This window comes from Charadrius vociferus, unplaced genomic scaffold, assembly GCF_000708025.1.
Source record: "Charadrius vociferus isolate BGI_N301 unplaced genomic scaffold, ASM70802v2 scaffold281, whole genome shotgun sequence".
Lineage (NCBI taxonomy): Eukaryota > Metazoa > Chordata > Aves > Charadriiformes > Charadriidae > Charadrius > Charadrius vociferus.
This window is the reverse complement of record NW_009646633.1, coordinates 201,371-214,360: the sequence shown is the minus strand read 5'-3', so window position 1 is coordinate 214,360 and position 12,990 is coordinate 201,371. Positions and strand designations below refer to the sequence as shown.

At 39.8% G+C, this 12,990-nt stretch overlaps 1 protein-coding gene across 1 annotated transcript in view; it reads left to right on the top strand.

Annotated features, from left to right (window-relative positions):
- TNRC6C (trinucleotide repeat containing 6C) overlaps positions 1–10,534 on the top strand; it is a 45,191-nt gene extending 34,657 nt beyond the window's left edge. The window contains exons 16-20 of the mRNA XM_009888692.1: positions 2,165–2,281; positions 4,626–4,820; positions 6,200–6,270; positions 6,974–7,113; positions 10,174–10,534. Coding sequence (XP_009886994.1) covers positions 2,165–2,281; positions 4,626–4,820; positions 6,200–6,270; positions 6,974–7,113; positions 10,174–10,534 — 884 coding nt within the window. The remainder of the gene's footprint in view (positions 1–2,164; positions 2,282–4,625; positions 4,821–6,199; positions 6,271–6,973; positions 7,114–10,173) is intronic.
- Positions 10,535–12,990: the final 2,456 nt, after the last annotated feature.

Here is a 12,990-nt window from a genome sequence, read left to right as displayed (position 1 = left end):
GCGTGCCGAAATCGGCGAGTTATCTGTACTCTGTTAGAGCACTGGCGACATGCACAGGCATAGTATAATCGGGACCTGCCTGGGTTACAAATGTGGGGTTTGTTTTAGTAGTTACATCCTGTGATATCTGCACAGATTGTAAATCAGAACTGTGCTTGCAACGGGTTTCCGGCTCTGGGTTTGTTAACTCGGGCGAAGGGATGAGAAGGGTGAGGGAAGGAGGCAGGGGTGCTCATTGCCGTGAGTGGCTTTCGTTGTCTCCTACCAGAAAGCAATCTTTATTTAACCTGGAACATGAAGTGTTTGTCTGCATGAGTAACGTTGAACTAACTTTTAATGACCCAAATGTACTTCAAGGCGCTGGCAACCTGGATGGTTTGAAGTTATAAAAAGTATGAAGACGTAATTCAGTCCCAGTTCAGATATGGCGCTCCCAAGAAATCCTCCCTTCAGGCCCAGCGCCCACCCCCCCAGAGCTGTCCCTCCGAGTTAGACGATACCTACTGCAGGCCGTCCTTCTTTAGAGAAGGAAAGTATGCATTAGCTCTGCTCTCTTGGCGTGTGATCTGTCTGTGGAGTGAAGAAATAATTACTCTACTTAGAGAGGGTCAGCACAGGTGGTCTCTGCAGAAGTAAACAGGCCCTCAAGAGCCAAAACCTTGTGAAAAGCAGTGAGTGTTGGGGTCCAGGCATGCTGCCGTTCCTCATTAGCTTTTTAGCTTGTTAATAAATGTAGTTGCTGAATCTGTTTCTTTATGGTCATGTCAGTGGGTGTTTTCTAGGTAAGATGACCTGTTGCTGTCAGTACCCCTCCATAGGAGATTGGGGCTTTTCTGACACACTGTCAGGAAGAGTTGGAGTGTCTTGGAATGCTGCAACGTGAAGTACAGGGATTGTATTAACAGAGCTGAAATCCATTTAGAGTGCTAGGCTGTGGCGTATGCCATCCTTTCACGGTACACTTAGGAACAGGCAAAACAGGCTTTTGGGTTGATTTTTGGTTTACTCTGTTTGCTAATGAAGCTTTGCAGGATCAGCTACTGTGAGCTGAACGTCGTAGCCACTCGGCATCGGGAACGGTTTCAGCTTTGTGTGCACATGGGCCTTTGAATCTAATATAATTCCCTCCCTCCTTCCTGGGGAATAGATTCTTTCCAGAGAAGGCCTTGACATGGAGTTACTTTCCTTGAGCCCGATGTCTTGTTTTGGTGTGTCCTGTGGAGCGCAGCGAGTCTTGATAGGGTAAAGTTTGGTTGGTCACCGTTCCAGTTGAAAATGCAGCCTGCGTTTTTTATTGAGCTGTAAAGGATGAGGTTGTCCTTTAACTTCCTCCCTTCTACCTCACTACAGCGCTCTTTCCCAAAGAACTCACCCGTTTTTATTAGTCAGTTAAAGATGTTTCAGTATCACAGTCGATCTGTGTATGTCAGGAATAAGTCACCTAAGATATACACTTAATTTTGTTGGTGGCTAGAGAGAATACCTCCAGCTCTTCTGGTCTTTATAATGAAGATATTTTATTTTATGTTCCGTTTCTTTCATTTGCTGCCAGTAAGGAAATTGTATGTATGCTTAGATAGCTCCTCAGATTGTAAATGATTTACCAAGATGGTTTCAGGCTATTTCGTTTAATGTTATCAGTTTGAGAAGAGATTGCTAAAATACATCCTTGCTTTACTGAAAGTCTGCAAAAATCTAAAGATGTTTGTGGGCATTAGGATGTAGGAGAAGTGCTTACCTCGAGTAATTTAAGAGAAATGACCCATGGTAAGAGGTTAGTTTATCATGTACATCTATGCTCATCTACAGTTGCCATTGCTTAAGTCAGCCGGCAAAGCAGCTTTATAAATGAAGCCTGTTCCTTGAGACTAAACAGTTTAACACTGATTTTTCTGAGTCACGTATCTTAAAGGAAATGCAGACTTTAACTTCTGCACATGCGCTAGTACATTTGCTGCTGTGCCAGCTTTCTTTTCTTTTCTACTAAAGATTTCTGCTTCACTTTATCATGCTTTCTATAACATTTCATTCCTAGACTTGAGAGACCAGGCTGATTAAGGAAAATGCCTTGCATGGTTTGTATTTGCACATGATAGATTTGCCGATGTCACACCAAACATCATTATGCCCATCTTTCTTAGTTGCTTCTCTGCTGGTTCTGCAGGGTCATCCCCAACATCATCTCAGAATGCCACGCTGCCTTCATCGAGTGCCTGGCCGCTTAGTGCCTCCGGCTACAGTAGCTCTTTCAGCAGCATTGCATCCGCACCTAGCATTGCAGGTACGAAAAACGGCCTTTCTACTTTCGCATCCTTCCGCATTCCGAGAGAAGGCCCTAGAAAGTGCTTTCCCAGTTATTGTAGTAGTGCTACTATAGACAGAATCGTATTTTTTTTTAGGACTGTGCTAGGTAGGCAGCTCTTCCGTGGTGAGCGTTGCATGGTATGCCTGGAATTGTGCTAAGGAAAAATGCATTTATTGGTGCCACGTGCTGTCACTCTGTATTGGCATCAAGATCTCTTAATCACCGTTTCTGTTGCAACCTTGAGGAGGAATATTCTATTGTCTAGGACCTCAGTAGAACCACCCCTATTAGACCCTTCCAGTGAAAGCTGATAAGAAATCTTTGATAATAAACTCACTGTTAAAAGTGAACCATCTTCAGCTCGGGAAAAAGTTTAGTAGTACCTCAAGGAGGTATTCAGCATGGCTGTGGAGGGGTTGGGTTTGGGGCTCTTAAATGTCTTTTAATAGTCAATCCAAAGCCTGGTGCTCCCCTACATGGCTGAGCTTGTTAGATGGTCTAAATAATTACCCCATTCTTATTATTGAGCTATAAATTCTGGAGCATCTCTCTCTGCCAATCGTGGAAACTTTGCTTGCGAACTGGCTACCTAAATATCCAGTTTGTTCCATTATAAAAATGTGTTGGGGCAGTTGTATGGATTGTATTAGTATTTTCGTGTCTAATCAATGAAAATGAAGCTGCAGCCTCCAGGTCATACTGCAGAATGCAAAAGGAAAAGGGGTGGTTTGAAATGTTTTACTCCAATGAAAGGAAAAGGAAGGAGTGGCTTGCTTTTCTTTTATCTGCCATGCATTTCTGCTTTATTTGCTCTTTATCTTTTTGCAGTGTCAACTAATCTTTGTGTTAACCCCATGAGCAGTAGTGACATAGCGACATCTGATCTGTGGTTATGTGCATGTATCATGTGCTACATCGCAGGCTGAGCTGCTCCGAGTTCTAGAACTCCGATTTTTCACCCCCTCCCTCCCCCCATTTTACCGTTGTTAATGTCTTCATCATTGTTGTCAAATTATTTTTTGTTGCTACAGTTTGCAAGAAGATGGGAGAGTGGTTGCCCTTTCACTTAAATTGTTATGATTCAGTGTAAAATCATTGAGTTAATGATATAGATAAACAGAGGCAATTTGGGGAGTATGTGTACATAACTGAGGCTGATTTGGTAATTGGTAAATTTGGCTTTAGGACTAATAAAAACCCCTCAATGGCTGCCTCATGCAAAGCACTGATTCAGTATAAGCTTAATCTGCCAGTTCAAATCAGGTTTTAGAAAAATTCACAAGACTTTTGCATCTTGGACTCTGTCAGGCCAAGTTTTTTCTTACTGTCTGCAATCAGCATTAAGGCAGCATAATCACAATATCATTTGCTCTGGCAAAGATGCAGTGATGTGACCGTTTCAATCCATTCCAGTCAAACACGTGCTGGTAACGTCAGTAGCAGCGGGAAATTGGGCTCTTAATTTCACAACGTATGTCGGTACAAGGAAGAAAGGCAGGGATGTGTAAGTCTAAAGGTGAATAAAGAGTTTTGTTTTCATATCCATAATTTGAAACAATTTCATCTGCCGCTCTGAATGCTAAGTTGTATTTGTTATTCTTGGGGTTTGTATTATTTTTTAAAACTCTGATCTGGCAGGAACAGTAGTAAGATAGTTTAAAAACTGATAAGGGAAATAACAAACTGAACAGTAAGAGGTTACAAAGAGTGATAGATTGTGATATGTTCCAGTCTTCTGAAGACTTCATTTTTCTCAAAGACACTTGGAAAAAAGAGTATCTGTTACTTTGAATATTCAGAAAGACAGTTTTTGTTGGTCTTTGATCTTTGGAATTTTAATAATATATCAGAAGAACATATGGATATACTGGTTAGTTTATATTAAATAAAATGAGTTGTGTAAGAAAAAATGGTTAAGTTCTGTTAAACCTTTGAGAGACACAATCTTGAAGTGTTTCATTATAATTTTGATGAAATTAGATTTCAAATACTTAAGTCCATTTTCTGGTCTTCTTTTCATGTATCTATTACGAGAAAGCAAAATATAGGAGATTTTAAAAAGGGAAGTGTATATGTAGCAGGTGTTGTGAGATTCATTTAATACAAAATTCTTTGAAAATGTAAATACTAGTGTAAGTAGGTTCAAAGGATACAGGATTTATATCACTGGATGATACGGAGTGCTATTTTTTTTCTCTCCTGAAACATTGGAAGAAAGTAGTCAATGCAGAAGTTTGATGATTACCCATCCTACTTGGTTTAACAGCTGTTGCTAACTAAAAATACACAAGTGGTGTGGTTTTTTTTTTTTCTATTGCAGGTAAATTGTCAGACATCAAGTCTACATGGTCCTCTGGCCCAATCTCTCACACGCAAGCCTCTCTATCCCACGAACTCTGGAAGGTACCCAGAAACACTACTGCTCCTACGAGACCACCTCCGGGCTTAACAAACACCAAGCCATCATCTACGTGGGGTGCCAGTCCCCTGGGTTGGACCAGCTCTTACTCCTCCGGTACTCTTGGCTTCTGTGTTTTCTAACACCACGGTGATGCCTTTTTACAATTGTTTGCTTTTAACTGTGTTACAAAAGCGAGGCACCCCATAGCTGAGTATTAGGCTCCAGAAACTTGAGGTTTAATACGAGCAGAGCGTGTCTGTTTTGGGGATGAAGCTCATGTCTCTCTATTTTAGGGAGGATAAGTTTTAAATTAAGCTGTCCTCTTTCAGGTGGTCATATTAGTAATTTTAGGTAGGAACTGCCAAATTGCCACTCTCCAACTAGGATTTCTTTTCCATTTCCTTAATTTCTAAAAATATCTTTCCAGTATGTTTCTTGTTTTGTGGTAGGATCTATGACTGCCTACGAGGCTTCAGCACGAGGGAATCAGCCCATGGAATTTAAAATGGAACACGTTTTTGGAGCAGGGGTGTGAAGCATTTAGGACCTGATGGCATTGCAGAGCCCTCAGGGAATGCCTTCATTTTTTCATGCAGGCTCCTTTTATAGATGTCATTGTTTTGCTTAAATGCAAATACTGGAAACCCTGGATGTGGCTATCTAAATATATCTACCTCACACATGTTTGTTTGTGAAATACTGTCAGCTTCAAAAGTATTTCACCTATTTTATGAAGCTGGCTATTCTATTAATCTGCTTTCACTAAATTGGGAATTAAATGTTCTTCCCTCTTTTTGCCATCTATTTTGTATTAGTTTTCTTCACCAAAACCCCACCTGGTGGGCAGATATTGCTGGTGCCACGATTGTCTCTGGAGCCTGAGCATGGTCACGCACGTGATTACGAAAGAACTGCGGTTTCTCAAATGCCACTCATAAATATCAAGGCTGTACAGTTTCTCATTGTAAAACACCAGGCTGAAGTTGGAAAAGCAGTTGGTGGTGGTTGTGTCCTTGTATCTTTAATCAGAACATTGTCAGTGCAGAAATACCTGTTTTGAATAAGTCATATACATCAATTTATCATTGGCGAGATAGCAGAATGCTGCAGTGCTATAAAAATCTTTAATAGCAAGCAGAAGTCTGAGCTCGGACACCTGAATTGCTTTTTAAACATGTTTTCCAGATTAATTCTGATGTAACCTGAAGATACGGTTTGTTGCAGTGTCATACCTGCATCCGCTAGTTTTCTAATAGTTATTGTGGGAATGTGAAAAATGCCACAGATCTTTTAAATGTAACGAAAGCAGGTTTTCGTTCAGCAGCCTTTCCTTCCGAAGAAGACAATAAATCCAGATGTGAGGAAGCTGCTGTAGGATTTGTTTTCAGTAGTAATAACACTTTCTACTGCGTTGTGATTCCAGATAAGTTTTCTTCCTGTAATATGCTTTCCGCACCATGATAAAATGTTTTGTTGTGGAATTTATATTGTAGGTTCTGCATGGAGTACTGACAGCTCAGGGAGAACAAGCAGCTGGCTGGTTCTTCGAAACCTCACACCCCAGGTAAATAGAATTGTACATAACGAGTTATGAAAAGAGCCTTGTCACGCTTAAGAGATAAGAAGAACATTTATCAACCTGGTCATTTGGTTCATTTGAAGGGAAAATAATTATTCTGCATTTATTACAAGTGTCTGTCTTCTACAGGGAATTTGTTACGTTTTCGAAGTGCTGTCAAATCATGTACGAACTTGTAAGACTGTAATTAGTCATTCATTGTGCACCATTTACATATGTGTAAGCTTGGAGGTGAAGGATACTTTAAACCAGATACATAGATGTAAAATCTGCTTTTCCTATTGGTTGTTTTTTTGGTTTTCTCCCAAGTCTGTCAAATCCTCTGGTCTTCCGCATAGTGTCGTTCACAAGAACGTAAGTCACAAAGCCTTGAATGTAAATACCCAAATTAATCTTGGGGAAAATTTAGCGATGTTTATGAACAGTGTGTTTTTCTGTTGACTTATTTCTGAACTTCTGTGGACTTCTGATGATAAATATCATTTGTATCACCTACATTGGGAAATTTTATGCTTAAAAAGTCTTAAAGACAGTGATAAATCTATAATTAAATTCTTCTTGTGGAAGACAAACCTTTTTTTCTTTCACCTTCACTTATTCTTCAGCTTTTAAAACTTGCTTAGTTCAAAAGCGTTTAAAGTAAAATCGCAAAAACATGGGTAACCTTTTCTCCCTTCCCTCTTACCAGATTGATGGTTCCACACTGCGGACGTTGTGTTTGCAACACGGCCCTCTGATAACATTCCACTTGAACCTGACGCAAGGGAATGCTGTGGTCCGATACAGTTCCAAGGAAGAAGCAGCCAAGGCCCAAAAGTCTCTGCATATGTACGTTTCTGCTCTCTCTTTCTTTTGTTATGAAGCCAGTTTTATCTCAGAAATTGTTTTCTCGGGCATATATTTGCTGGTACTCGGAACTGATCGCTAGGTAGTTTAATCTGATTTGGGAAATGACCTAATGAGAGAGAGAAAAAATAACGGGGGAGCAAGATACTCATAGAGGTGATTACAAAACTTGATAATAGATATCAGCATTAATAATGTGCTCCATAAGGATTTGTCACCTATAAGACTGCAAAGAATTTGTGAGCTTTCCACATTCCAAAGAATTTGTGAGCTTTTCAGCTTCCAAAGGAAGCTGAGAATAAGACTGCAAAGAATTTGTGAGCTTTGCTGAGAATTCCAAAGGAAGCTGAGGGCATGAGACAAGGTTTTGGCTTAGAAAGCAACAGAAAGGACAAAACGATGATAAATAAAGAATGTGTTTGTGGTCATCACCTCTTTTAAAGGAGTTCTGAAAGAAATTGAAAGAAATGTATGACAACCAAATGTGCTTCTTAGGTGTTTTAAAATCCACGGGACTAATTGGCACACAACGCAAGAGCTGGAGGATTTGAGCGTCAAAATCAGTGACGTTACGGAGGATTAAGAATATGAAGACTGACGTTTCAAAAGAATACTTAGGTGCTTAAAGTTGGAAAGCAGTTTTCTTTAGCAACAGGTTATAGCATGAGGGTAATGAAAAATACTGATTGTAGCAGAAACAATTTTTGGAGCTCACTGGCCTGATTACCTTCCTTATGCTTAGAGATTTAGGAGCAATGGTTACTCCAGATGTAAAGTGTCAGCTGCTTTCCCATTATGAGAAATTGTAGTAATGATAATTATATTAATGACTGTGTTCCTTTTTTAACTGTTGACCGTTCCTTAATTAAATACTATGAAGCGGCATTCAGAACAATTGGAATGAAAAACTGACCCACCTCAGTTACGTCACTTTAGATGTGGGCATCAGGTAAAAGAAACGATGCCAAAGGCAAAATGAATATGCAAGTTTAAAGATAAGTGATTATTTTAAATGTGTGCATAGCAATGTCCTTGCATTATCAGTGATCTGGAAGGCCTCTGTTTAAATTTGGGGGTTTTTCCGTAGGTTGTGGCATAACTATAGTTACGCTGCTGGCACGGACAGGACAGACCTTTCTGAATGAAAAAGGTTGAGCTATAGATGTGTTTGGTTTGCTGGCAGGGTGACAATGGTAAAATACAATGGGATTTGTGGAAGCCAACAGGACAGTATTAGATTTCCAAGAGATATCGGCCACTGTTTCCCATGGAGCTGATCGCTGGAAAATACATCACAGGGCCAACAGTCTGGGATCCCCGCTGATCTGATGTGAGAATAGCTCACTCGCACCCTCCATCTCGGGTTGTGTGAGGGCTTTATTGCTATGTAAATTAGGAGCAGCAGTGATTGATACTTTTTGGAAAGTAAGTTAACATTTTATGAAGCGTGCATAGTTTTCAAAGACTGTGATTGCATCTCTTTACTTAGATACGTAGGAGATGGAGAAATTCTTACGATGTGATTTTCAGCAAGGGCCATTTGCACAAACGCAGCTTGTCGGTGGGTTCCAAACCAGGGGCTGCAGTCGGGCAGTGAGGGGGAATAGCCATTACAAACACAAAATTCCAACGAAAGTGTACTTTTAATGTATGTGGTTAGAGTTGCACGCCGTCAACAGGGAGACTGAACTAACGCAGAGAACCAGGGGGTTGAGGCAGACAGTGCCGGGTAGGTGGATCTTCCATTCTGCAACCTAAGATCTTTTAAAGAAGAATAAATTGTAGAAGAAAAGAAAAGGTAGGCTCTTGGAAGAATTCTGCATCCATTGCATTGGTCACGCAGTTATTCTTGTCAAACATATACAGAGGAAATTAATTTTAAACATACTATTAAAGAAAAGTGAGGTTTCGGGAAATGTGACGGGGAGAAGACAAAACATTCAGCTCTGCAGGATGGGGGGTGAGTTGCATTGAAGGACAAATTGATTTTCAGAATACAGGTGTTGGAAATGTCCCAACACAGCCAGTGGGTTTCAAGTATATCTTTAAATAAAAGCAGGAATAAGCATTAGACACAGAAGAGTTGAACTGTATAGCGAAGAGTTAATGTTAAACATTGTGATGGGATAAGACCTTTAAAGGTATGAAAGCATACTTGTTCGTTACGTCTGAAAAAAGAAGGATTCTTTAATCTTTCTGAGTCTCGTTATTCTTCTGAGAATATTTAAAATAGGAGGAATTACGCACCTCATCGTCGGGAGTGTGCTTTGCTACACGATGTGATGCATTGATGGATCTATATTTTGTATCTTATCTTTTTAGTAAAGCAAAATGCTGTAGTTGCTACAGGTCCCACTGCCCGGTGCTCAGAAATAATAAACGCTACAACACTTATGCAAAAGTAGAAGTGAGGAAAGGAGGCAGCATGACCAGGGCTTGAGCGCAGACTTAGAAACAGCTGTCACTAAAAAGTTACTGTGGAGCGTGGTGGCTGCAGACATCCTGAGGTGCAAGGTGTCTGAATTTCATATATCTGCAAGATTTATTAAAAAAAAAATAAATGAGAGACTTCTTTTCCTGGTTAGTGGATTTTAAAATATGCAGCGAATGATTGAATCTGTTGCGGGATTTAAGTACTAGAATCTGTTCTTTGATGACAAATTAATGTGAAGAGAATAGTTTTTGAAAACGTGTTACAGTAAATGTGTTGCTGTTGGCATCATTTGCTGCCGATAATGCTGGTGTGCTTGTATCTTCATGCTGAAATAAGTTCAGCCTCCCGCGATGCACGTTAGTTAAACGAGGTGGTCGGCTCACGTATGGCTTTGTGTGTTTGCCTGGGGGTGTAGGAAGGGAAACAGAAAAGAGGACAGAGAGGTCTCTTCAGGAGACTGGGATTGCTGTCAGGGCGCCGACACGGCGTAAATCTTCATCTCAGATCCGGCCTGGGGAACAAAGGGATTTATGTCCGTCTCGATAATTCCGAAAGCGCCCTTCGCACCCCTTGTTTCACCTGGCTGCGCCTTTTGCTTCCGTCCCCAGGTGCGTCCTGGGAAACACTACCATCCTGGCCGAGTTCGCTGGTGAAGAAGAAGTCAACCGTTTCTTAGCACAAGGCCAGCCGCTGCCGCCCACCTCCAGCTGGCAGTCCAACACTGGAACCAACCAGACCCGCCTGGGCTCCTCCGGCAGCTCTCACGGCTTGGTGCGCGCCGACGCCGGCCACTGGAACCCCCCCTGCCTGGGGGGCAAGGGCAGCAGCGACCTGCTCTGGGGTGGGGTGCCCCAGTACTCCAGCAGCCTTTGGGGACCCCCGAGCGCCGACGACGGCAGAGTTATCGGAAGCCCGACACCTTTGAATACTCTTCTTCCGGGTGATCTTCTCAGTGGGGAGTCCATCTAGGAAACGAGAGAAACAAAATGGAAATAACAATCATCAGCACTAAAGGAAAAATAAAATAAAATTTAAAAAAAAAAAATAAAAAAATCGTAACCCTTTCCAGTCCCGGGCTTGATGAAGAATCCAGCTTTAACAGATCAGACTGGCAGCCCTTTTTAGTACCTCTGTCCAATATTGAATATGAAACTGCAGAAGTCCTTGTGAACTGTTCGTGAAACAGTATGGGCTACTTTTGGTCAGTGTCACATGCTAATGACAGGATTTATTATTATTATTATTATTTTTTTCATGGCTTTTTTTGGTTTCATGTTGTCTTTTTATGTTTGTATGGTGATTTTAAAAACAAAGTATAAAAGCTGCTTAGAATAGGTCTATCATGAAGGGCACTTTTCAGAATTTGGGCTGGAAAGGGTTATTTTATCAGCTGGGGGGGAAGGGGGAAATGAAAGCCTATTTTAAATGAGCCTGTGACTATTATGCACATTACCAGAGGCGGACCCAATAATCAGAAAGGGTGAAGTGTGATATTTACCATTGGTACAGAAAAGTAATGAATCTGGACGGTAACTCCCGACTGTACAGGACGAGCGGGGGGGAGGGAGGGCAGGGTTTGGGGTATCTCTGTGTCCACTACTCCCATGGATCTGCCTATGCACATTACCCTTGTTTCATTACTTTTTCATGTCATTTTTTTTTAGTCCCAAAAATATAAAAAGTAAAAAAAAAACCACAAAAAAACAAACAAAAAAAAACAAACAACAAAAAAAACCAACAAAAAAACCCCACATATCAACATGCAAATACTTGAATCCAGCAGGCCAATAACAAAATGTGAACACTTTCTAAGTCTAATTATTACACTTCCAGGTCGGCATCAGTACACAAAAAAACAGGCTCTAAGAATTTTTTTTTAAAGTTCAGACTATATGTTTTTGTTGGAACAGCTGTATGTATGTGAGTGTGTATGTGTGTGTGCGTGTATGTGTGTGCCCCATGTGTGGTTTAACTAAAAGTGTGAATTTTTTCCTTTTATTCAGTATATGCTTTTTATTTGCTCATTGGTCAAATGTTTAATTGTTATTAGCTTCTAACTTTGCACTGAGTGTCCGCAGCCCTTCTTGTAGCTAATCCTATAATGTTAAAAAGAAAAAAAAAAAAAGAAAAAAAAAAGAAAAAACAAAAAGAAAGAAACTGATAGAAGGGGCCGGCGACAATTCACGTGTAAATGTTTACTCAAGGACTCTTATCGCATTTTAAAAATTACAGTGTGTATCTCTGGAGAATAATATGTATATCTACCTTTAGCGGCTTTTTATTGTGGACTAATGCAAGAAAATTATTACCGGAGTATTGCACCATTTTTCCATTCGGAATATAAAGTTTAAAAAAAAAAAAAAATACTCTTGTTGAACTGTGGCCATAGATAATTGTAAAGAGTGGATAGTTCCCTTGCAAGCAGGAACAGAAACAAGCACTTGGACATAGGTTTTGACTGCTTTTGGAGGAGCCAGGAGTTTTGGCTCCCACCTGTTTACAGACCTTTTTTTAAAGTTTAAACTTTAAAATAAAAAAGGAATTAAAAAAAAAAAAAGACAAAAAAAAAAAAAAAGACTTCCATCGTAAAGAAAACTATTTTCAGAATGAAGATATGCTACTTCAGAGCTCTGGGATTGAACAGTGTTGTTGTATTATTCTTTTCTTTGGCCATTGCTGTGTACTATTTTTGTTGTTGTTTTCCTCCTCTTCGTCAAAGTGGCGAAAACTTTGTGATCACTATCTTGCACATGGTGGAAGATGTCTCAGGAAAGCCGGGTTTCCCGAGGAGCAACTCCACACCATTTCATGTATTTTTAAAACCCAACTCCTAGCACTGAAGATATTATTAAAAAACAAAATAAAATAAAAAAAAAGACAGTGAGAAAGAAGAAAATACCTAATCTAATGTGTAGCAGTTACATATTTACCAAATAATGGACTCAAAAGAAATAGATGTTTGAAGAGTGCTTTATATATTAAAAAAATCGCTTTATGTTTAAAAAAAAAAAAAAGATCAATGTTTTTGATTGTTTTGAAAGGAAGAAAGACAATGGAATAACATACACTTCAAGTATGTTTTAAAAATTATATGAACATTGTGCTCCCTGCCTGCTTGGATCAGGAAACTTGTGCATTACATTTTTTTTTTTTTTTTTGGAAGATTAGCTTTTTAATGGTTTTATCAGATTTAAAGGGTCCTGCAAGATTGCAAATTAACAAAAGCTGGTTTTATAGAGGATCATGAACTATGCACAAACTGGGTTCAAGACTTGTTTTTTTTCTCAAGTTTTAGTAGTGTATTTAGCTGAATAACCTTTCCTCAGAGTAATTGCATCTCATTGCCATTACACGCCTCCTACATATATATTTTATATATATATATACACACACACACTCTCTTATATAAAATATGTATGTGTGTA